The sequence below is a fragment of the Macrotis lagotis genome, chromosome 5 (assembly GCF_037893015.1).
Source record: "Macrotis lagotis isolate mMagLag1 chromosome 5, bilby.v1.9.chrom.fasta, whole genome shotgun sequence".
NCBI lineage: Eukaryota > Metazoa > Chordata > Mammalia > Peramelemorphia > Peramelidae > Macrotis > Macrotis lagotis.
In genome coordinates, this window is record NC_133662.1 from 269,212,243 (window position 1) to 269,238,999 (window position 26,757).

The 26,757-nt window shown below is 38.4% G+C and overlaps 1 protein-coding gene across 1 annotated transcript in view; it reads right to left on the bottom strand.

Annotated features, from left to right (window-relative positions):
- The window catches only part of LOC141489125 (aryl hydrocarbon receptor-like), a 91,508-nt gene that overhangs the window by 27,402 nt on the left and 37,349 nt on the right, over positions 1-26,757 (bottom strand). Inside the window, exons 3-4 of the mRNA XM_074189827.1 lie at positions 20,905-21,026; positions 5,788-5,877 (exon numbers count right to left, since the gene is read on the bottom strand). Coding sequence (XP_074045928.1) covers positions 5,788-5,877; positions 20,905-21,026 — 212 coding nt within the window. The remainder of the gene's footprint in view (positions 1-5,787; positions 5,878-20,904; positions 21,027-26,757) is intronic.

Below are 26,757 nucleotides of genomic sequence, written 5' to 3' on the forward strand. Positions count from 1 at the left end.
CATTCATTCTACTCTGCTAGATCCTCATGCAGTCCACGCCCTCTAAGTCTAGCTTCTGTCCTAGGTCTTCTTCTCTTCTTCCTCCATAGTACTTGACATCGTTATCTAATTAATCCTCACAGATTTAAATCCCCTGTTGCTGCTGATTCTCAGATATGGATATCTTGCCCTAACCTCTCTATTGACATCCAATCTTGCATCTCCAACTATATTCAGATATCTCAGACTGTATTTCTAGTAAACAGCTTAACCTAAATTTGTCTAAAACTGAATTCATTATCTTTCTCCCTAACAACATCATGTTCCAATTATTGTAAAAGACAATATCATCCTCCTGTTCCTCAGGTTCACAATCTAGGGGTTATCCTCATCTCATCTCTATTTCTCACCCCAATATTCAATCTGTTTCTAAGACCTGTTGATTTCACCTTTGCAGCATATCTTGAATACATGTCCTTCTCACCTCTGACATTTCCACCATTCTAGTGCATGTTCCACACCCGGACAATTGCAATAACCTGTTGGGAAGCTGGCCTTCCTCAAATCTCTCCCCAATCCCATGTATCCTCCATTCAAGAATCCATGAAAAAGACTTTTTTCTAAAGTTCAGGTTGAATCATGTCACTCAACCTACTTAATAAATTCTAATGATTCTCTATGGCTTTCAGGATAAAATAAAAAAACCCTCTGGTATTTAAAGATCTTCCTAACTTAACCCTTTTCTAGTTTTCTAGTCTTCCAACACCCTCCTACACCTTACTTACTTGATAAGCATATCACATAACTTTGATCCAGCAACACTGATCTCTTGATTATTCCACCAACAAGACATTCCACTCTTGGCTCAGATCATTTTTTTTGCTATTCACCTTGCCTGGGATGATTTCCCTTCTCATCACCTTCATCTCTGACTCTTAGAAGCTCTAGTTGGCTTCCATGTTCACTTTAAGCACCTCCCTCCAGACTCCGCTATTTATTAGTGGTTCTCCTAAATTACTTGGTTTAAGCTTTGTGCACTTGTTGTAACCCCCAGTACACTATAAGTTTCTCAAGGGCAGGGAACAGCTTGACTTTTATCATTTCATCCCCAGCACCTAACACCAGTTGTGGCAAATAATAAATATTTATTTCTTCCTTGTCGAGCTAAACTGGAAAAGCTCTGTTACCAAATTCAATTGATGCCATGTCTGAAAGTCATTTTGTACACCTTCCTCTAGACATATATTTAAACACAGAAGTAGGAATACTTCTATTATGGCTATGATTTTCATTGTTATTTTGTTCTCATCTCTTTTTTTTAGGTTTTTGCAGGGCAATGGGATTAAGTGACTTGCTCAACACCACACAGCTAGGTCATTATTAAGTGTCTGAGGCTGAATTTGAACTCAGGTTCTCCTGACTCCAGGGCTGGTGCTCTATCCACTGTGCAACCTAGCCACCCCGTTCTCATCTTTTTTTTAAATAGAGTTCAGACAGAAATGGTAAAAATAAAGTCACTATCCTGCTTAATTGTCTTTATTATTTAATGTCCCTTGGACTACTTCTAAGTGGACAAAATGGCTGCTTTTTAATAATAGAATAAGAATATTAGAATGTAACCTCATTCTCAAAAAAACCTCATGGAAAAATATCTTCAAGATAACTCCAGGAACACACAGGACAATGAGTATGGCATTTATCTGTCTCATTCCTGTGCCCACAAAATTTAGATTTCTCCTCCCAAACACTTCAGAAATTTTTAATATCTGAGATGGCAACATTTATTAAAACATTGCCCTGATGTTTTAGGGATGGTTGTTGGGCAGTAATAAGTAACGGTTCTGCCTGCAATGATGCTACCTTTCTACTTTATATTTGTTTATTGAGTGAATTCCCAAGAACCATGGAAGTTTGCATTGCATAGGACATTACCGCTCACTGGTTAATAAAAACAAACTTGCCACTTATGAAATGTAATTCTAAATACTTAATAAGTCTTTCCAGTTAAAAGCTCAATACTTCTGTATTTCAGAGTTTTCTAACATGTCACTATAACATATCTGCATTGATCAATCAGTCAGGAATTGCTTTCTGCCATTTTTGATGGAAATGAATAGATTCTTAATTTCTATATTAAACTGTTCCACTTCTATAAATAAATCTTCAGATAAAGTCCTTTGTTCTATGCTTGTGTGTTAATATAGTTTTGCCGAGTTCACTCGGACATCACTCATAAAGGGACATTCCATAGGCTCTATTAGAACTTGAGCTACCTTCAGTTATACTTGAAAAATACAACGGTACAAAAATAGGATGTCAAAATGATGTTACTAAATTCCTTTGTGAAGTCAGATCTGTTTGCTGCAAAAATTTCCAAATGATTTATCTTGCTTTCCAGTCTCCCTCCTTTTTGATAAGGAAATACAAATCTACATATCTTGAGATGGACGATAAATCTGTTTTATCATCATTGTTAAAGTTTACATTTGAACACCTTCTAGATCCCTTGTCATTTATTTTATTATGCCAGTTAAATGCAAAGGCCTAATATTACCACCACCATCATCATCTCTATTTCATCATATACATGGTTTTTTTCATCATATACTTGTTTGACAAAATTCATAGGGAAATAGTCCTGAGGCAAATTATATCGCAACCCAAATTTTTCATGTTTAGTGGTTGGTACAGATGAATGAGGTGATTGATTTTTGTAAATGAATGATATTATTGTCAATTAGGTGGCTCTCCCATAGATTCCCTGAAACTATCTTCAGGATGGCTACAGTAGAAAGCAGGTTGATACTTTCCCACATGCTGTTTATCTAATCTAATAGACCATCACATATTTAGAGCATCTCATTCCACAGAATTCAGAGATTAAGACAATTTGGTATGGACAGCTTCTCTTAAAACCATCCTTAAAATGTATTGTTCAATATTCCATCCATATAGTCATGAATGATCATTTTATAAGTGATGATGCCCTGGGTACAAAAAACATGTGATTTCTTTTATAATTTGTGGAGATATTTGGCGGCTCCTATTTGCAATATAATGATTTGTAATGTGTTTCTTAATGAAGAATAGTGAGCTGTTGTCTATTTCTAGTCACAATGACAAGGAAGATTCTGAAATGCAGTTATGTGAAAGCTGTCTGGCAGAGGAAGTTTCATACTCTAGAAAGGGATCAGGACATCACTAGATAACAACAGAAATCAGCATTAGAAGGAAAATTCAATTATAGCACTCAATAGGTTCTTGGCAGGAGTTGAAAGCAAAGAAGTAATGTAAAGATTGGTATCATTTCTCAATATGGAGTGGTTAGTGGTGTATGGCTATCAAATATCATACAGGAAAAAGTAGGCAAAACCCTGGAATTCAAACAGATGGATCAAGACAGGAAACTTTATGCTTAGTCTGCATCATAAGAATGAAATGGACAAGAAACATCAAAGGAATCCCATATCCACTAGCTGTGGAGAGGAACAGGTATCTCATTCAACTCCCACATTTTACTGATGAAGAAAGTGAGACCAATAGAGGTGAAGTGACTTGTATGTGGTTACATAAGTTAAGTAGCAGAATCAGAATTTGAACCCAGGTCATCCAACTCCAAGTCCCAAGGCCCTGTAGAAATTCAACCAGGCAACTGCTCCTGCAGGTATTATAGTCACAGCTACTGAAGACCCAGAAAGGGAAGTGCTCATCATCAAATTTCTTGGAGATGCCAAATACTTCAGAATCAAAAGTTGATATGATTTTATCAGTGGTAATGACATTAAAAGGAGATCTTTTAAGGGGTGGCTAGGTGGCATAGTAGATAAAGCACCAGCCTTGGAGTCAGGAGTACCTGGGTTCAAATCCAGTCTCAGGCACTTAAAAATTACCTAGCTGTGTGGCCTTGGGCAAGCTACTTAACCCCATCTACCTTGCAAAAAAAAACATTAAAAAAAAAAAAAAAGAGATCTTTTACTATCTGCTTTGTTCCTACTCCCTAAGAACTATGATATTTTTCCATCTCACATGCAATTGAAACCTTCCATATGTGTTGTCTTTCCCATTCCAATGAAAGCATCTAAAAAGTCAACACTCTTTTGAAGAGATAATGAAATAAACTTTGGGCATGTTGACTTCAGCTTGGAAGTCAGGAGAGAGATTCGATCTGGATAAATAGACCTGATGGTCTTTTGCATACATAAAATGATTGAACCATTATGGTTGATGAAAGCACCAAGAAAACCAGTATTGAAGAAGAAAAGAAGGCCAGTGTCAGAGATGAAGATTAAGCAAAGAGGACAGAGTAGATACGATCAGAGGCAGGAGAGAAGCAGGAGACTCCAGTGTTAGGAAAGCCCGGAAAGACAAGGAGCATCAAGAAGAGGGTGATCAACAACGTTAAAGGTCAAGAAGACTGAAGAAAAGCCCACTGCATTTGGTCATGAAGTCATCACTAGGACCTTTGAAGGAATAGTTTTAGCTGAATGAGGAGGTGAGAAGTCACTCTGAAGCAATTAGGAAACTAGGGAGAGGGCTGTCTCTGATAGGAGACTATCTTTTCAAGGAATTTCATCAGATAAAGGACATGAGATAAAGGATGAAAGCTATTAAGGGTGCATCAAATAAAGATCTTTTGAGAAAAGGAGAAACTACTTTTACTCTCAAGATTTTTACTATAAAGTGGTCGCTTCCCTCCATGTTACCCAATATTTCCAACCCAGCATCTAGCTAGCCTTAAGAGTTTCAGATCTAAAAGAGAATTACCCTTTACTGGGTCCACCTCACTTTTAAAGATAAAAGTTTCAAAAAGTAAAGACTGCTCTGCTTTGAAGAGGTAGGGAAAGAAAAAGAGACAGAGAAAGAGAAATTTAGATGAGGAAAGGGAAGAGAGAGACAGAGTTCTTCAGCATATGTTTGATTAATTGAATTCCCCCAAGGAGTGAAAAGACATCTTGTTTTGGGTCAGAGGATTTGGATTCAAATCTTAGCTTTATCTCTCACTAGCTGTGAGTCCCTGACTGAGTCACTTCTTTCATCTGAAAAAGGAGAAGGTTGGCAGAGATGATTTCTAATCAATTCAAAATCTATGATCTTATAAAGACCTCACTATGGATCTCAATTTCTCTTTCTGTAAAAGGAGGGAAGTGGAATGGGTGACCTTCTGGGTCCCTTCCAACTCAAACCTGTGACTGTCCCTCCAAATCTTTTTGCTTCTTTGATAAGATGGTCCTCAATAGTATTGTCTAGAGGATAGCCTACATTATGTTAGGTGAGGACAGATGGTCAAAGACAGCAGTTAAGAAACTTGGGATATTTGAAAGGGTAGGATAGAAGGATGGAAGGATAGAAGACGGCAGTGGGGTGGGCAAAGGCTTGGTTCCTTTCATGATACAGTTCTACATGAGGCCATTCCTGATACCTTAAGCTTCTCTCTGAGAATCACAGAGTTTGGAAGCTGAAGGAACCTCAGGGGAGCTGGTTCATGAGAGGAATTTCATTTTCTATTTCCCTATCTATAAATAATAATAATAATGAAAATAATAATTTTCAAAGTGCTTCATGGATGTAAATCATTTACAAATTTAATGAGATATTATAAGAAATTATTTATCAGGTCCTTCCCAATCCTATTTAACAACCTCTGTAGCCCTGAGAGGGAATATCATTTTCTTGTACCTCAGTTTCCCCATATGTAAAAGAGAATGACTTGATAATCCTTATAGTCCCTTCCTAAATATGTGATCCTGTGAGTTTCTTACATTACATTTTAAATAAGGGGAAAAAACTCCCAAAGCAGCCACCACTGACCTGATGAAAACCCAGGTAGTCCTGAACTGTAGGTGAGACATAGAAGATATATCCATCTGCAGTAACTGTGATGACAAAACCATGGAGAGCCTGGGAAAGAGAAAGAGAGAGAGAAAAAAGAGAGTCAGAGAGAGTGAATGACAGAGAGAGAGAGAGAGAGAGAGAGAGAGAGAGAGAGAGAGAGAGAGAGATAGACAGAGAGAGAGGGAGGGCAGGGGAAAGTCAGAGAGGGAAGTGTGAAGAGGAGAAGGAAAGGAGTGGCAAAGGGAAGGGAGAAGAAAGAGCAGATGGAGAGGAGAGAAGAAAAAAGGGAGAGGAAGAAAAGGAGAGGAAAGGGAGAGAAGAGGAAAAGGAGAGAGAGAGAGAGAGAGAGAGAGAGAGAGAGAGAGAGAGAGAGAGACAGAGACAGAGACAGAGAGACAGAGAGACGGGGAGAGAGAGAGAGAGAGAGAGAGAGAGAGAATATCATTAATCACAGTCATTGTCATTGATATTTCAGCATTAATATCCAAAAATCAATCCTGTGAAATAGTCTTATTCCAGGGTCTGCTATAGCCCTACCAACCAAGTTTAGGAATCTCACACACCTTGGGTGGTTGAATCTGATCTTTGCTTAGATCAAATCAGATAATGGTGGATTATGACAATGTATTCCAATTCAATTTGACAAATATTTATTAAGCACTTACTGCATGATAGTCATTCTGAATCACTTTCAAAATTGCTTATCTTTTTGTCTTTGAAATTATATTTTTATTAATGTCTATTAATCTGAAATCTATTTAAGTAACTAAACTTCTTAGTCTCTATTGCATGTTTCTAAAATCTTTTCTATTTGATACATTTTATTTTTCCAATTACATATTATGAAAGTTTTTCAACATTCATCCACATGCATGCTTATAAGTTACATACTTTCCTTCCATCCTCCCTTCCCACTTCGCTCCCCTCAACAGCAAACAGTACAGTCTAGTGAACATTGTTCGTGTAGTTTAGTGTTTAACATGATTTTATATTAGTCATTTTTTTATGAGGAAATAGGGCTAAGGGAAAAGAGAGAAAACCATGGGATAGGAAGGAGAAAACATAAGATAAATTTTTAAAAAATGAAAAAATTCAGATTCTTGGGGTTTTTTGGATGATTTTGCTTTGTTTTTTCTTCATCTGGATATGGATAGCATTGTGCATAATAGGTCTCCCAAGGTTGTCCTAGGTCTCTGAAATACTGAGAAGAACTGAACCCATCAATGCTGGTCAACTCACAATGTCATTGTGAATGTGGACAATGTTCTCTTGGTTCTGCTCCCTTAGCTCAGAATCATTTCCTGTAATTCTTCCTTTGCTTCTCTAGAGATCTATCATTCATGGTTTCTTATAGAATAATAGTAGTCTATAATAGTAGGCAATAATAATAATAACAATAATAATAATAATAATAATGCCACAACTTGTTCAATTCATTCCCCAATTGATGGATACTCCCTCAATTTCCAATTCTTTGTCACTACAAAAAAAGTTGCTATAAATATTGTTGAACATATAATACTCCCATTTTTTATAAAGTCTTCTGGATATAGGTCCATTATTAGTATTGTTGAGTCAAAGGATTGATCAATTTTATTGTTCTTTGGGCATAGTTCCATACTGTTCTCCAGAATGGTGGAATTAGTTCACAACTACACCAACAATGCATTAATTTCCCAATCCTCCCACAACCTCTCCAACGTTGATTGTTTTCCATTTTTGTCATTTTAGCCAATCTTATAAACATGAAGGGGTGCCTCATAGTAGTTTTAATTTGCATTTCTCTAATCAGTAATGATTTGGAGAACTTTTTCATATATATATAATATATAATATATATATACATATATATATGTATATATATAATATATAATATATATACATATATATATGTATATATATATATATATATATATATAGAGAGAGAGAGAGAGAGAGAGAGAGAGAGAGAGAGAGAGAGCTTTAATTTTTTCATTTGAAAACTGCCTGTTTATATCATTTGACCATTTATCAACTGGGGAATGACTTGTAACCTTATACTTTTGATTTGGATTTCCTATATATTTTTAGAAATGAGACCTTTATCAGAATCCCTAGCTGTGAAAATTACTTCCCAGCTTTCTGTTTTCCTTCTAATCTTGGCAGAATTGTTTTTATTTTTTTTAGAAAGATTTTATTTATTTTGAGTTTAACAATTTTCCCCCTAATCTTGCTTCCCTCGCCCCACAGAAGGCACATTCCATGATATACAGTGATCTAAACTGAATGTGATGAGAAAGAAATCACATCCTTAAGGAAGAAAAATAAAATATAAGAGATAGCAAAATTACATAATAAGATAATGGGGTTTTTTCTAAATTACAGGTAATAGTCTTTGGTCTTTATTCAAACTCCATGGTTCTTTCTCTGGATACAGATGGTATTCCCCATCGCAGATAGCACAAAATTGTCCCTGATTGTTGCACTGATGGAATGAGCGAGTGCATCAAGGTTGATCATCTCCCCCATGTAGCTGTTAGAGTGTACAGTGTTCTTCTGGTTCTGTTCATCTCACTCAGCATCAGTTCATGCAAATCCCTCCAGGCTTTCCTGAATTTCCATCTCTCCTGGTTTCTAATAGAACAATAGTGTTCCACGACATACATATACCACAGTTTGCTAAGCCATTCTCCAGTTGAAGGATATTTACTTAATTCCCAATTCTTTGTCACCACAAATAGAGCTGCTATGAATATTTTTGTTCAAGTGATGTTTTTACCCTTTTTCATCATCTCTTCAGGGTATAAACCCAGTGGTGGTATTGCCAGATCAAAGTGCATGCACATCTTTATTGCCCTTTGGGAGTACAGAATTGGTTTTATTAATGCAAAAATGTTTTAATTTAAAATAGTCAAAGTCATCCGCTTTGTAATTTATAATATACTGTATTTCTTGTTTAGTCATAAATTTCTCCCCTTTGCAAGATCTGACAGAGTATTTCTTGATCTGTTAATTGGTCTATGGTATCACTCCTTATGTCTAAATTTGGTTCACAATTTGGCCTTATTTTGGTAAAGGGTATAAGATTTAAGTCTTTGCCTAGTATTTTCATACTATTTTCCAGGTTTCCTAACAATTTTTTGGAATAGTTCTTATCCCAGAAGCTAATGTTCCTGGGTTTGTCAAACAATAGATTACTATAGTTATTTAGTCCTGTTTCTTTTGTACCTATTCTAATTCACTGGTCCATTACTCTGTTTCTTAAGCTGTGTCAGGCAAATTTTGATGACTGCTACTTTATAGTATAATTTTAGATCTAATAGAGCTAGGCCACCTTCCTTTACATTTTTTCATGATTTCCCTTGATATTCTTGACCTTTTGTTGCTCTAGATGAAATTTGTTACTATTTTTCTAGCTCAGTAAAATAGGTTTTGGTAGTTTGGTATGCCAGTGAATAAGTAATTTAATTTGAATAAAATTGTCATTTTTCTTAAATTAACTCAACCTAACCATGAGCAATTGACATTTTCCCAGTTATTTAGATATGAATTTATTTCATATGAAAAGTGTTTTGAAATTATGTTTCTGGGTTTCTCTTGGGAGGAAGATTCCCAAGTATTTTATGTGGTCAGCAGTTACTTTAAATGGAATTTCTCTTGTTCTTGGTTTTGTTCTTCATATATAGAAATTTCAATGATTTATGTGGATTTATTTTATATCCTGCTACTTTACCTAATTTGTTAATTATTTCAACTAGCTTTTTAGATGATTTTCTCAGGTTCTCTAAGTATATCATCATATCATCTGCAAAGAGTGAAAGTTTTGCTTCCTCATTCTCAATTCTAATTCCTTCAATTTCTTTTTCTTCTTTTAATGCTAAAACTAACTTTTCTAATACTATATTGAATAGTAATGGTGATACAGGGCATTTTGTTTCACCCCTGATCTTATTGGAATTGCTCCTAGTTTATCCCCATTACATATAATATTTGCTAATGATTTTAGATAATACTGCTTATTATTTTAAGGAAAACTTTAATTTATTCCTATATTCTCTCATATTTTTAATAGAAATGGATGCTTTATTTTATCAAAGGCTTTTTCAGCATCTGTTGAGATAATCATATGACTTCTGTTGATTTTGTTATTGAAATGTTCAATTATATTGATTGTTTTCCTGCTATTGAATCATTCCTGCCTACCTGGTATAAATCATGGTGCATTTTCTAAGGTAAAACTTGCTGTAATCTCTTTACTAAAATTGTATTTAAGATTTTTGCATCAATGCTCATTAGGGAGATTATAATTTTCTTTATCTGTTTTGATCTTCCTGATTTAGGTAGCAGCACCATATTGGTGTCATAAACAAAGTAGATTATCCTTACAACATTATTGTTAGTGTATATTGTTTCCCTAGTTCTTCTCACTCCAATTTGAATCAGTTCATATTTATTTTCCCAAGTTTTTATTTTCCTGAAGCCATCTCCATCATTTCTTATGCCCCAAGAGTATTCCACTATGTTCACATATTTAGCCATTTCCAATTGATTGGCATGCCTTGTTTCCACGTTTTTGACATCATAAAGAGCTGCTATAATAATTTTATAAATATAGATCCTGATCCTCTTTCCTTGATTTTTTAGGCCACAGATATAGCAGTAGATCTGGTAAAGGGATATACAAGTTCATCTGTAAAAGATCTGGGTGTCTAGTGGACTCCAATCCCCATCTGTCTGCAGCATTCTGGAGCAGCTAAAATCATTGATGTGCCCTTCAGGTATATTAAGGGCCATTGTGCCCTGGCATTTTGGTCTGTCCTCTGTCCTGGTCCAGTCTCATCTGCCACTATGTTCAGTTCTTCTTGGAGTTACATTTTAAGAGGACAAGCATACATTTGTAGCATCCAAAGAAGAGTCACCAAAATCCTGTAAATTATTTCCCATGATGATCAGTTGAATAAACTAGGGATGTTTAGCCTGGAGAAGAGGAGGTTCAGGGAGTTCATCAAATTAGAGTCAAAAGGGACCTGAAGACAGGAAGACCTAAGTTCAAATTTGAACTCAGACACCTAATAATTGCTTATTGTGTGATCATGGGCAAGTCACTTAAAACCATTGCCTTAAATAAATACAATTTATTTTTAAAAATGAAATAAGCATTGCCTTTGTAAGCAAATCTCTAAGATCATGGATCCATCTTGTGAGATACTGGAGATAAAATCTCTCATTGCCATTTCCTGGGATTGGATATGAAATTGGTCAGACATTCAAAACTGCCTCTGAGTGAGAATAAGTCAATGATAAGATACATTATTCACTTCCTGATTATTCTTAGGGAATCAATTATAATTCCAGGGAATGAACTAATCCTTGATCTGCAGAGAGCTGCGCTAGCATTATTTTAGGTTAAATTCTCAACAGAGGTAGCCCAGAGTACTTGATAAATCTTTGATGAGCGTGGTTTTTAAATGAGATTCAGAGGAAGGGTAATGGGAAACATTAACAGGAGAATTATGAGGGAATAATCACAGGTCTCCACAAGAGTTCCACATATTTCTGTAGGTTGTGTCCTGGCAACTCACAGAAGGTCCTGTTTCTAGCAGGGTCGGGGGAGCAGCTCAGTCATTGGAGAAAGATAAGCAGCTCTTGGCTCATCATTTTTTTAGCTATCCAACCTGTATGTGCTCTGGGCCACCATTTCCAAGGCTTGGGTGACTGGCTGCCCATGCTTGCCCAGGCACAGAAGAGGAAATGCCCAAAAATCTGGTGCTGCCACGGTCACATCACAGTCATGATCCTATAAGTCACAGTTGGTTACTTGCTCCTTCTGTCTTTTTTAGAGATGTCTGTGTGTGTGTGTGTGTGTGTGTGTGTGTGTGTGTGTGTGATCATAGAGAAGAGGACTCTGTAACTCCAATCTGCCTGTCACAGGGAGTATAGGGGAGTAGGGAAGGCCATACTAGTACTGAGTTCTACCCATGTTTCTCCTGCCTCCACAACCTTATGCCACAAACTCCAGTTACCAAATAACAAAATAATTGGCAAGAATCTGTTAAACACCACTAATAGCCAAACACTGTTGGTACAAAAATAAAAAATGAAGTAGTCTCCCTCCTCAAGGAGCTTATTGGGAAACACTATTTACCCAGATAAATATATGTATAATAAATAAATAATAAATTTTAATTAATAAATTACAATCATACATAATTATATACATAATTATATGTAGTTGTAATATAATATTTCTATAATTTTACATGAAATATCTATTTATAATACTTAATCCATAACATACTAATAATACAATCTCAAGATAAATATTCAGTTTTAAGTATAAGGTAAACACATGCACATTGCCTTTGAAAAGAAATCATATAGTCATTGAACATCATCTCCAGTATTGGTGTGTAAAGAACAAAACACCCAAAACTCTCCCAACATGGGGGGGGCAGCATCTGAGAGCTTACAATTTAGCTCAGGAGAAGGAACTAACAATTTAATTAGGTGCTTGAAATGGTAGCAACCAGAGCTAGGCCAATGAAAGGATTACTCCTGCTCCTGTGCCCACCTGTTCTCATCAGAACCAATGACAAACCACAAGCAAAAGGTCCTCAGAGTATTCTGGCAGCTGATGAGGCAGAAAGGTGAGCAAGGATCCTCATGGCCCACCCCCTCGCAACTGTGTGGAATTCAGAAACACCCGTAATTCATCTCTCCTCCAAGTCCTGTCCATTTTGACTTTTCCAATGAATCCCATGTCTCCCCATGCATCTTCTTCCACTGCCATTATCACCCTTTGCAGAAACTCAGTGCATCTCTCCTAGACAATGATAAAAGCCTCCTCCTTAGTCTCACTCTCTAGTCCATTCCTCAACAACTGTTGATATCATTCTCCTAAGGCAGAAATGTGACCAGGCCACTCTCTGCTCCATAATCCCTAATGACTCCCTATTGCTCCCTGGCAAAATACAAACTTGGCAGCATAGAATGTAAGGCTCTCACAATTTGAATTCTGCCTACTTTCCCCACTTGTCCCACCTTAATTTTCATAATCCTGTGTCAGATATATTCCATGTAAACTATCCAAAGAGATGGGTCCAAATTCAGCATGACTTCTTCCCACCGCCCCTCCTTTGCCTGGGCTGTGCCTCATGCCTACAAGATGCTCTCTCCTCATTCCACCTATCAGAAGCCTTCTCTTGGCTGAGTTCCCATGTCATACCTATATGTAATCTTCCCTGATTTCCTCTAGCAAACATGTCCTCTGCTTCTGTCATTTTCCTGGATTCTTTTCCCTGAATCCCTGTCCTTTGACAAATTTGACTACCTGTCACATTGTTCTGCAGTCAGGTCATGCCCAGCCCCCAGCAGGATGTTCTCTTCCAGGGGAGGGATTGATGTTCACTGTTATTTTTGTACTCCCAGGTTTAGTCCAGTGTCTGACCCGAGGAGTCATGGAATATGTATGTGTTGAACTGAATAGAATCTCTACTTTTGTAAAAGTATCCCCTTGAGAATGACTATTGTGTCTAGTCTCTTGTCTGACAGACAGGGGTTCTGGGTCAAAGACTTCCAGAGGAGGAAAAGAATGACAGTCAGCTCAGTTTTCCACTTAGAGAAACCAAGCTCAAAGGCATCAAGGCTCAGTTTGAACCAAGCCGGGGGTGGGGGCTCCTCCTAAGGCTGTTGAATAAAGGAGGGGACCTCATGCACCATGGGAGTGCCCAAATCCATTGACGGGGCCAGAGCCTGAATCCAAGCCACTTCCATCTATTTCCAGACCTGGGCCCATCATTTTTCCATGTGTCATGTGGCCTCAGGTCAGATGGAAGAACAAGAGGGGGCAGAAGGGTAGGGAAAAGAGGCAGATTGGGGCTGAATGGGAAGGCACATGCCTAATTTTAAAAGACTTGTGATGGGAAAGTAGCACCCATATCCAGAGAAGGAAGTGTGGGGTTTAACCGAAGCTCAAAGTTTATGACCTTCAATTTTTGAAAGTTGTCTAATGTATTATGTATTGTGTCATTTTGTTATACCTTATGTTTTCTTTCTTCCATTTGGATCTGATTTTTTCTCTCAGAACAGTCTATGTACGGTCTATTTAAAAATGTAAACTCTACACCAGAGGGAAGGGAGGGAGGGAGAAAAATTATAAAACTCCAAGTCTTGAAAAAATGATTGGTAAAAACTACCATTGTATGTAGTTGGAAATAGAAATAAAATATTATTTAAAAAACAGATGCATGTGTCTTAATTATCAGAGCTATCCCAGAAGGGAGCGGGCTACTTCAGAGAGCAGTGGGTTTCACCTTCCTGAAGGAGAAGTTGAATGGCTACTAGTCCAGATGGTACAAAAAAAAAATTTCTATCTCAGCAGACCGGATGCTGTGAAAGCAACGACATATGGCAGTCATGAGCCCAGAGTCAGAATGACCTGAATTTCTACCTCTAATACTTAGTAGCTGTGAGCTCTGGGCAAATCACTTCACCTCTGCCTACCTCAGTTTCCTCAATTGCAAAATGCAGTCACTAGCACCCACCTAGCAGGGTTGTTATGAAGATCAAATAAGGTGATATTTATAAGTGCTCAGCAGTGTCTGGCACATAATAGGCACCACATAAATCCTCGGTATCTTCCTTTCCACCAATTCCCTTCCAGGGATGAAATTGTAACCCACTCAGGACCCAGGGTCCTCCAATGAGCTCCAAACTTCAGGAGTTTCCGAGGTGCTGGGCCACTCCTAGGTTGTCTGTGGTCTGATGCCCCTGCTACACAGTGGGCCCCATCCTGTTCCAGCCACACATTGCTCAGGTTATGTCTTTTATACATTCTTATTATAGGATTAAAAACATGCAGGGCTCCAACTAAGCCAATTGGCAGCCTCCGCCCCTCCTGTGGCCCTTGATGCAGAGCCAGGGAGAAGGTCGACGCCTGCCTTGGGGCAGACAGCACAACTCCACCATGGCTTCCCTGCAGAACGCCCCCCTCCCAGCTCAACCCTTGCTGCTCAGCCAAGAGAAGTAGCTGTGCTACTAGAGGACACTGGGATCCAGCACTCCTAATGCACAAGCCTCCCTGTCTCCAAAAGGCCCAGGAAGCCAAGCATTTCCTGCCTCTTTGTGAATTCCCAAACATCTGGTTTTAGGACAACTTTTAATGGAAAATACCAACCAATAGGCTTGTAATGAGGATGCATCTCAGGCCACTGGCAGCAATTTGCCTATCAGAATCCAGAGGCTTGTAAAAGATAAACTGTATATTCCAGCTTTTAAAAGGGAATGAAGATAAATCTGGAGGCTGGATCCCAAAACTGGTGGGAAAGGGGTGCATCAAAACTAAGGACATAGTCCTTTTCTCCTCCCAGATTCAAGGTCATTGAGAATATTAGTCACATCAGATTCCTGACAATGACCTTGAGGTGTGGTTGTTGTTAAAGCAGTTCACCTTTTATTTATTTTAATTTTTAAAAATATGAACTTTTGGGGTGGCTAGGTGGCACAGTGGATAGAGCACCAAGCCTGGAGTCAGGAGGACCTGAGTTCAAATCCAGCCTCAGACACTTAATAATTACCTAGCTGTGTGGCCTTGGGCAAGCCACTTAACCCCATTGGCCTTGCAAAAAAACCTAAAAAACACTGAACTTCCCTTACACTGAAGTTGCTATAACATAAATGGGGAAGAGGGAAAGGGGGAAGATGCCAGCCTGTGGTGCAATAATCTCTACAATATTCCATTTAGAAACAGAACTAGACAAAGAAGCACAAAGCCACTATCACAGTTACAAGTTGGCACCACTGCCTAGGAGGAAAGATGGGGGAGAACTGGGGGTTCTCCCAAGGGAATCTCCCAAGGGAAAGGGAGATTTGTTAAAAAAAAAAGATATAACTCCCCCCTCCCAAGCTGGGCAATGGGAATGGGGCTGTTTGGTTTGCTTCAGTCCAAGAGAAATGACATCAAAGGCAATTTGGCAAGGCCAGAGCCATGGGGGCAGAGTGGGGGAGATCAGGGGTCAGGGAATGGTTTGGCAAACGGGTAAAGGAATATCCCTTGTTAGCCTCTCCATGCCCATCCCAGCCCCTGCAGCCTGGCAGGAGCTGCCGATGGTCTTGTGATAGAATTCACATCTGCTAGGGCAGGAAAACTGGTGTCAGAGAGGAGGGAGGTATGGATTCAAATGCTGCCCCAGATCTTTACGCTTTACAGTACCCTGGAAAACTCACCAAAGCTCTTGGAGCCTTTAAAATGGAAATAAAACGAAAATACTGGCTTCACTGAGAAGTTAATGGACTACCTCAGGGTCACACACACACACACACACACACACCACACCATATACATACATACCACACACATACACACACCACACCATATACATACATACCACACACACACCATACACACACCACACACACACCACACACACCACATACCACACCACAAACATACACACACTACACTCACACACTCACACACACACACACCATAACACACACACAACATACACCTCACACACATACCACATACCCCTCCACACACACACACACACTTCCTTCACAACTCACAAGGGGAACCAGACATTGAGATGACAGCTCCTCTTTGGGGTACATTGTGTGTGTATGTCTGTGTGTGTGTGTGTGTGTGTGTGTGTGTGTGTGATTTAACTTTGAAAAACACCAAATTGAGAGCTAGTCAATTCCATGAAGCCTCCCATAGCAAGTTCTTGGTCAGTTTGGCATGTTCCCAAACGTAAGTGTCTCTTCTAATTTATAAATGACAGTTTAAAGAGCACTCTGAAGTTGGCAAGACACTTTATAGACATTACCTTACTTGAGTTTCATAATATTTCTGTGAGGGTGTATCATGGGTATTATTAAATTCATTTTACAGATGAGGAAACAGAGTCTCAGAGATCACGTGCTTTGTTCAGAAAAACTATTTGATGGAGAACTCCCCCAGGACAAGTGCTCACAACGGCTCAGAAGACACGACACCGAGACACCCTGAAGGTCTCATTGAAGAACAATGAAGAATATCGAAGAACTTGGAACAGATCGCGCAGCTTGGCAGACACTGGCACAGTACCATCCAGCATGGTGTGCCCTCATCAGTGAGGAGGGCAGAATTGAAGCAGATCAAAGGAAATGTGACATCTGTAAGCTTAAACAGTCCAGGTGTTCACATGGACTGTCAGTGCCCAACCTGTGGAAGTGCATTCTGAGCTTATATTGAGCTGATCAGCATTGGTCGGACACACTGTCATTTGTCTCAAACATGGTGATGTCCTTTTGACCTTCTTCAATAATGTAGGAGAAGACCCAATCAACAATTTGGAAATTTCAGAGGCAACACTGAAGCTCCAGGTCTTCATGACTCTGCCCAGCATTCTCATAATCACTCTCACCCCGAGAAAAGTTGAAGGGGGCAATTTTCAGGAGGATAGGAAATGTACCAGGAAAATCACCACATGCATTTGCAAAATAACATTGATAGGCACTGAAAACTAAAGTGACTAGTGGTTTGTTTGTTTTTTAAATTCAATTTGCTAAGTGGAAGAAATTAGAAATAAGACAGATAGCTGTGAGGAAGGCCAATTACATCTCTTCCTAAGTATTTTCTAATATGAAAGCAGTCTAACACAGAGGACTTATTGATTGATTGAGCTGGGTTGCCCTGTTAGATGGTGAGCTTCCCATTACTTAGACTATGCAAATAGAAGCCGCGAAACTGTTGCCTCTATACTCCTTTCCAGATGTGAGGTTTTCACTCCATGAATCACAAAAGCTTTGATTCCTATTCACATTTCACTTCACTAATAAAGTCATGAGCAACGTAAGTCTTTCATGAGACTAACACAAGCTATTACACATTTGTAGACCCATTCTTACTCTGTCAAATCCCATTTCCATTGGGATAAATTGCAGGCTAAGCTTTGTCCAGGGTGATGATCTTCGTGCTTATTCCCTGATACTAAATGATCATGAACTTCATATCTTGATCTTGGCATCCCGGCTTCTCCCTCACTGCCTTTACAGAGGCAACATCCCATGCCCGAGATGCATTCCCTCTTGTGCAAGAATCAGCAAAGCTAGCCTTTTTAAAGTAGCATCTTTATTTTTTTCATCCACATGCACATGTATATTTTTAACTTACAAGATTTCCTTCCACCCTCCCTTCCCACCCCCGTCCCCTCAGCAAACCCCTCAGGTTAGCATTGTACATACAAATTTATGATAAACATGTTTACAGATCAGTTTTTTCAGTATGAGGAAGTGGGATAAAGGGAAAGAGATACATAAGAGATAATTTTATAAAGTATTCATCAGATTCTGAAGGGGTTTTTTTTGCTTTATTTTGTTTTGTTTTTCTTTCTCTGAATGGGGATAACATTGTTCATAGCAGGTATAATACAGTTGTCTTAGCTCTCTGGACTGCTGAGAGGAGCTGCTTGCATCAAGGTTGATTCTCTCACCATGTTGTTAATGTGGACATTGTTCCTTTGACTCTACTCCTTTCACTCAGCATCCGATCCTGTAACTCATTCCATGCTTCTCTAGAGTCCAATCATTTATGATTTCTTTTAGAACCATAGAATTCTATAATATTCATTTGTCATAACTTGTTTAGCCATTCCCCAATTGGAGGACATCCCCTCAATTGCTAATTCTTTGCCACTACAAAAAGAGCTGCTAGGAATATTATGGAACATGTGGATTTTTTCCTATTTTTTAATAATTTCTCCTGGATAGAGACATAGGATTGGGATTGCTGGGTCAGAGGGTATGAACAGTTTTATTGCTCTTTGGACATAGTTCCATATTGCTCTCCAGAAAGGTTGGATCCATTCATAACCCCATCAGCAGTGTTTCAATGTCCCAATCCTCCCACAACCTTTCCAACATTGATCATTTTCCCTTTTTCTCATCTTGGCCAATCTGATTTTGCATTTCTCTGATCAATAATGATTTGGAGCATTTTTCATATGATTATATATAGTTTTAATTTGTTTATCTGAAAACTGTCTTTTCATATCCTTTAACCATTTATCAGTTGGGGAATGACTTGTGACCTTATAAATTTGATGCAATTCTCTAGAAAAGAGACCTTTATCAGAACTCCTAGCTGTGAAGATTGTTTCCCAGCTTTCTGTTTTCCTTCTATTTCTGGCAGCATTGATTTTATTAGTGCAAACCCTTATTAATTTAATAAAGTCAAAATCATTTTCAGTTTATAATGTGCTCTAATTCTTGTTTGGTCATAAATTTATCCCCCCCCCTTTCCATGGATCTTACAGAGAATATTTCTTGGTCTATTATTTCTTGGTCTATTCATTTATCTGTGGTGTCACCTTTTATATCTAAATTCTGTACCTATTTTGACCTTGTGTTGGTATAGGGTGTGATATGTGGGTCTAGGCCTAGGTTTTTCCATACTATTTTCCAGTTTTCCCCCAAAAATTTGTCAAATAGTGAGTTCTTATCCCAGAAGCTGATGTCTTTGGGTTTTTCAAACGTAGATTGCTGTAGTCATTTACTGCTGTTACTTTTGAACCTATCTTAATCCACTAAACTTACTCTATTTCTTAACCAGGACCAGGCAGTTTTGATGACTGTTACTTTATAGTATAGTCTGAGATTTGGTAGAACTAGGTCACTTTCCTTTACATGTTTTTTTAGCAGTTCCCTTGCTATTCTTGACCTTTTGTTGCTCCAGATGAGTTTTGTTACTATTTTTTTTCTAGCTTGGTGAAGTAGTTATTTGGTAGTTTGATTGGTATATCACTGAATAAGTAATTTAATTTGGGTAGAATTGTCATTTTTATTATATTAGCTTGACCTAACCATGAACAACTGACATTTTCCAGTTATTTAAATCTGATTTTATTTGGCTGAGGAGTGTTTTTTAATTGTTCATACAGTTTCTGGGTTTGTTCTGGGAGGTAGATTTTCAAGTATTTTATGCTGTCTATAGTTACTTTAAATGGAATTTCTGTTTCTGTCTCTTGCTCTTGGGCATTGCTGTTCATGTATAGATATGCTGATGATTTATATGAGTTTATTTTATATCTTTCTCCTTTGCAGAATTTGCTAATTGTTTCAAGGAGCTTTTAGAAGATTTTCTCGGGATCTCTAAGTATACCATCAAATCCTCTACAAAAAGTGCAAGTTTTGCTTCCTCATTGCCAATTCTGATTCCTTCAAATTTATTTTTCTTCTCTTATTGCTACAACTAGCATTTCTAATACTGTAATGAATAGTAATAGTGATAATGAGCACCCTTGTTTCACTCTTAATTTTAGTGGAAATGCTCCGAGTTTATTCCCATTACATATATTTGTTGATGGTTTTAGATAGATGCCATTTATTATTTTCAGGAAAACTCCAGACTAGAAAGCTAGCCTTTCTTAGGGAAAATTTCCCTAAGCCTTCTCTCTAAGATCGCCTTATCAAATATTCATTACTCTGCTAGCTAATGTGTTGGATGTCTAGTCGAATGGAATCTCCTTGAATGTAAGAAAACCTTCTCTTCATCAGTGCTCCAAGCATGGCACCCTATGCACAATAGGTCTTTAATAAATATCCATTGGATTGGAGTATTGGATTTAGGAGCCAATATGACTTCAGCTTGAATCTGCCTTGACAATTATTTAGCTTTATGACTGTAGGTAATTTTTAAAAATTTCTTGATGTCTCAGTTTCCTCTTCTGAAAACTGGAGATAATAATAGTACCTGACTCTTAGGGTTGTTGGAAGGATCACACAAAATAACATGTATAATTTATTTTATGAATCTTAAAGATTATAGGAAATAACTAATGTTGCTGTTAGCCAACATTGTCAGATAAATAATTGTATCTTTCATTATAGATCCAGATCTCCTCACTTCTTCCAAAAACACTCATTTTTGAAGCCAAGCAAGATCCTGAATTGTCAAAGGAAAAAGTATGTAGGCTTTACTGTGCTTACCATGGCAGGAGGTGAAGTAACATTTAGGAAAAAGAAATCTCAGGAGAGACAGTTTTCCAATGAAGTATCTGCTAATACAAATGTCCTATAAGTCAGAGCTCCTCACAACTCCTTTCCAGGAAAAAGATGCAAGTATCTTCCACCTACCTGAAGAAGCAAATCTCCTTCAGAAAAGACCTCCTGGTTGATAGGAGGAAACATCTTGACATTTTCTCTCGAATTTGCAGATTGATCATCTTGTCGGCCTGTACTGGGGTTCTTCCCAATGTCTGAGAAAGAAAAAGGGATTTTGTTATAATCTAGCTGAGGGAATAAACTCCAGCTGATCTTCCCAGGTTTCTTGGATATGACTCTATGTTTCAACTAAACTGGGTTCTAATCTGATCACTGAACTTGGCCATGCCATCTCCCAACTCCAAGGTATTTTCCTAACCCTTTTCCCACATTTAGAATTCCCCTTACTTCATCTATAGTCATTGAAAGACTCTCTTCCTCTAATACTCACCCCAGATGTCCCTGTCTGTGAAGTCTTCTCTAACCATTTCCCTCACCCCCAGTTTCCCTACATTTTTCTCCTTCTTGTTTTTCCTTACAGCTCATTATCTGGAGCTGTCCTTTGTCCTTATCTTACTTTATCTTTATCTTATGTTATAATGTGTACTGGTCATTCAATTTACAGAGTTGGATCAAGGTCTCATAAATTCTAAGGACCGTGTTAGATGATGAAAATACAGAAATTAAAAAAAATCAAACAGTCCCTCACCTCATGTAGCTTACATTTTAAAGAAATACCCAACAAAATTTCCTTATATTGATTTTTTTAAATGTATTTATTACTACTTATATGTGTATTTCTGATTCCCATTATTTACTGGAAAATCCCTTGAGACCAGGGTCTTTTTTATTCTGATTTTGGTGCTCAAGTACCTAGAAAAATGTCTGGATTGAATTAGGCACTTAATAAAATGTTGGTTCACTGTCATGCCCATAATATTATAGGATATGTTTTTGAGAAAAAAGTCCAGATTATTTCTTTTATTTATGTACCCAGTACCTGCTCAGAGGAGATACTTAACAAATGACCTCTAGTACTCATATGTGACCTTGTATTTGGGGTATAGCAGGATTCTAGAGAGTCATACACATAAAAATTGGCACAAGAATGATATTGGCATAGGAGAGCAGTGGGTAAGATTGGGGGAATTTCTTCCATTATAAATTTGTTATTAAGCAGATTTTTACTGTATTATTATCATATTTCAATTCCAATATGATCATCATTCGTATCTTATTATCATACGATTTTCATGAATCCAAAGTCGAATAGATGATCCTAATTGTATACAACAGACATTAACATCAACTTCTGGGAAGTTAACGGGAATCATGAAGATCAACCTTTCATTTTACAGAGGGAGTAACTGAGGCCCAGAGGTTAACTGACTTGCTTAAGTCATATAAGTACTAAGTAGCTGAGGCAGGATTCCAATCCAGATCTTCAGGCTCCAAATCCATTGTTCTTTCTCTTAGCTCTCATTTTCCCTTCCAAATGACATGGATTTCTTGAGATACTCTCCAGTTTATTAATCTTTCCTAAAATTTGCCATCCAGAACTTAGCACAGTGCTCCAGAACAGTGTACAATCTGATTAGGATAGGAGAAAAAGGAGCTTTTGTCTCCCCAGCTTTGGAAGCTAGGCCACCTCCTAATGCAACCCAAGGCCATATTAGCTTCCTTGATTGCTACACAAGATTCTAATACTCTCTACATAGAAGAGAAAACAGATTCAGGGAAGATGATGCCTTGCCTACTATCTCACGGGTTTGTTGTTGTTATCACTGAGTTGTTTCCATTTCAATGGGTTCAGTGGGGTCAGTCTATGGCCCCAGTTGGGATTTTCTTGGCAAAAGATACTGGAGTGGTTTGTCCTTTGATTTCTTTAGCTCATTTTACAGATATGGAAACTGAGGTAAGCAGGGTTAATGGACTTGCCCAGGGTCAAATAGCTAGTAAGTATCTGAGGCTAGACTTAAACTCAAGTCTTCCTGACTCCAGTCCTGGCACTCTCCACTATGCCACTAAGCTATTTTACATTTTTGGTGTGTTGTGCTGTTTGTCCATTTTTGAAGAGGACCAGTGATATCACATGACTTGACTTCTGAAAAAAATGGACTGAAGTGAGTGAGCAGAATTGCACAAAGTCCTCAATCTCACTTTCTCCTCCTGAGTCATCAAAATCCAGGACAGAGTCAAGAAGACAGGTGATGACCCAGAGTGACGTGCATCCACAGGAAGTCCTTTACATATAGTTTCCTCTCAGTTTCATCTGGTTCCATTGTACCCACTTAGTCTTTTTCAAGGATCAGATCAACAGCAAATGATCTCTCCACTCAATTTCCAGAGTGTAATTATTCCCCCCCCATAGTCTCAATTAGTGAATATACAGAAAAGAACATTTTGAGCAGTCATAGGAATTGTGAAATAGTTTTAATAGGAGAAGGCAACACAAAAGGGAGGAGGAAGGGGGATGAGGAATGAAGACACTGAACTTAGAAGCATGTTTTTGAAGTCTGGAAGCCAAGGGAGGATCTAAGAGGAACTCACTGGTGGGAATGGGGTAGACATTGGAATCATATTTAGTTGGAGCAAGGTCCAGAGGTGGTTGCATATTCCAGGATGAGGAGGTCATCGGCACACAATGAGACAGCCTCAGAGGCACAGGCTGTGAAACTTGTCTATGCCATCAGCTGCCAGCTCTGGCCATTTCTCCATTCCTTACATCTCAACCATTCTAATGCTCTTCAGTCACACACAACTGCCAGGTTAGTTCTAGCCCTCATCACCTCTCACCTAGATTAGTGCAACAATCTCCAAATTGCTCTGTCTCAGCTCTCCCCACCCAAATCCATTCCCCTCACAGTTACCAAGGTAAGTGCAGATGTAATCAGACTCCCTTACTCAGCCAACTCCAGCTGTGGACTATGGCCTCCAGGAGGAAACATCAACTCCCCTTTCTGGCTTTGAAATCTTCACATGACACAGCCCCAACCTAGCTTACCATCCTAAACACTGGGCTCCATCCAAACGAGCCTTCCATAGTTCTTTGTTCACAACACTTCTTCTTCCTGCTCTGGGCCTTTGCATTCACCATCACCCATGCCTGGAAAGTACTTCCTATCTTCCTCCCTATCTCCTTCCCTCTTCCCTTCCTTCCTTCCTTCTGTCCCTCCATCCATCCATCCATCCTTCCTTCCTTCCTTCTCTCCTATCCTCCTTTCCTTCCCTCCTTCCCTTCTTCCCTTTCTCTCTCTCCAGATTCCCTTGCTTTCCTTAGCATACACCTCAATCTCTGCATTCCTCATGAAGCCCTGCTGAAGCGCCTCCAATATGTGCTCTATAATCCATCCCACCTTCAAAATTCTACCTGTATTCTGTTGATTGTTGTTTTTCATTCTCAAAGAGGAAAAAAATGGCAATCACTATGCTAGAGTCAAGAGTCTGAGTATGGCTGTGATTTCATTAGCTTGTATGGGTTTAGCTATCATCTTAATGCATATTATTCCCAGATCTAAACTCTATTCTGATTTTTTACCAGAACTCTGGTTTCACATCTCTATTTCCTATGGGGCAACTGAAGCTGAATGTCTCTCAAGCACCAATAGTGCCACAAACTGAATTGAACATCTCCCCCCACCCAATCCATCCCAATCTCCACACCTTCTATATTTTCATCAATGGCATCACCCTCCTCCAGTGACCCAGGCTCAAAATTATAGGAATAAGACTTGACTCCTCCCTCCCTCAGATGCCTCTTTCCTCAGATCAATCAGTTTTTAGGTCCTTCACATCAATCACTTTTTGGCTTAAAAGAATCATCATTGTTTTTGTAGTTAGGAACCTTCCTCCCAAGGTTCTAGGAAATACTCCTTCCTCTCCTAAAATGTTTATCCTGGAAATGAGAAGATTTGGGGAATAAGGGCGTCATTATCACTGTTGTCAAAATTTTTAAAGATCCAAAATTTGGAACTGAAAGGCTCATCTCATGTGGATGAGGAACCTGACTTGTTCTCCTTGGCCCTCAAAGTCAGATCTAAGACATCTAGATAAAAGATACAGTCTGAGGCAAATCTGGGTCTGTAGAAGGAAGAGTCACCATAGGAATGGGTAGTGTCTCCTTTACTAGAGATCCATAAGAAGACAATGGATGCATGATGACCTGTCCTATATGTTGAAGCAGGAACCCTGTGATAGGTGTGAGATTGGATTAGCTGGTACTAATTCCCTTTCTTATTCAGTGAATTAGGGAGTGTATAAATAGTAATCAGTAGGTAATACATAATGACCAGCCACCCCATAACTTAGAGTGAACTGGATTTGAAATAAAAAAAAAAATATTGAAAAAATAAAGAAAACATCCCACAGAGGACTGTGTCTTATTTGGTTAAATCCTCCACTTTCCATAACACCCACTGTAGATTCATGCAGATTCACCTGGAGGAACCTAGTCTGATGTTGGGGAGGAAAAAAAAAACTGAAGTCATGTGATCTTTATGCTTTTACATTTCTAAATGTTATCCTTATGCACAGAAAAGCCTGCCTGTACATGCCCAATGTGCTTTTAGCTGTATAAACATGTAATGAAACTTCTGGTCCTTGTAAAGAAAAATTTCCAGTTTTGCTTTGCAAAGAATGAATATCCAGGAAAATCCCCCTGATCAGCTTTTACAGGTAACTGTTATCATAGAGTGGGAAATAACTAGAAGGCCAGCTGGGCCCAAATTCTCCTATATGCATAAGCCCTCTTCTCTACCACCATCACCCCCATAGCTACATTATTCTCATCTAGTGGCTAGCCAGGGTTTTCTTGGAGAGATGGGTCCGATTCCATTGCTCCCTAAGGCAACCCATCCCAATGCTGAACAGCTCTCAAGGAGCTTATGTCTGAGGAAGATCATTTGGAAAGAGGAGTTGAAAAAATGATGGAGAAGAGGGAAAGAAAGAAGGGTTCGTATGGAAGAACAAGATGGTGGATTGGAGGGAGAGTCCACCCTGTGTGTAAACTGGACATGATGAAGTGAGCAGTGTGGGGGTGGGGCTCCTCAAGCTAATGGTATTCCTAGTCAGGGGTGCAATTAGCTTTGAAATTTAGGGCACAATTTTCTCTTTCTTTACCTCATTAAATACATTAATTGTTTTAATGGTATTGTTTTTTTAAATAGCTCACTCTTGTATTTACCAATTCAGTCATTCTGTGATTCTTGATCCTTTTATTTAAAATTTGCTTTCTCTGTACCTGTAACTAGTGTACTAATTTGTTCATTTTCTAATTCCTTTTATTGCAAATAATTCATTGATTTTCTATTTTTTTCCTCTCTTGTGAATATATTCAGCTTTTCATTATATATGTTAAAATTTTAATATATAAATCTAATGGTTAAAATTTTCCCCCTCTCTAAAGTTATTAACAAATTCTAGAGCATGATTTATTATGTAATCATAACAGTTCCCATTGCTTTCCAGTGGGGGGGGATGGAGTGGGGAGGGGAACAACATGATCTTTTTTTCCCCTTCAATTCTCTCAAGGACCTACCACAGTGCCTCCAGGCCTTGCAGATAGGAGACTCCTAATATATCTACATCTTGGAAATGTCTAATAAAACACCCTTAGTTCTCTGTTCAAACCAATAGGGCTTTTTCTTGCTGATGCTTATGTGACACATTATATCCTCTTACTGGAGTACATTACCATGATTTTCCCATCTAAGTCTTTGGAAACTTACTTTTTCTGTAGATATTTGGTTTCTATTTCATGATGTACAAATATGTTTCATGCTGATACTTTGCAGTTTTCAATGGTATCTTTGTATGATATAATTTCTTCATAAAAATAATCTTTATGAGTGCTTTCTAATGTGACTTCAGCTTTGTCAGCTATGATTGTGGCATAACTAGATCTTCTGGAAATTATAAAACTGTGGTCCATTTTAGTCTAGCCTATCC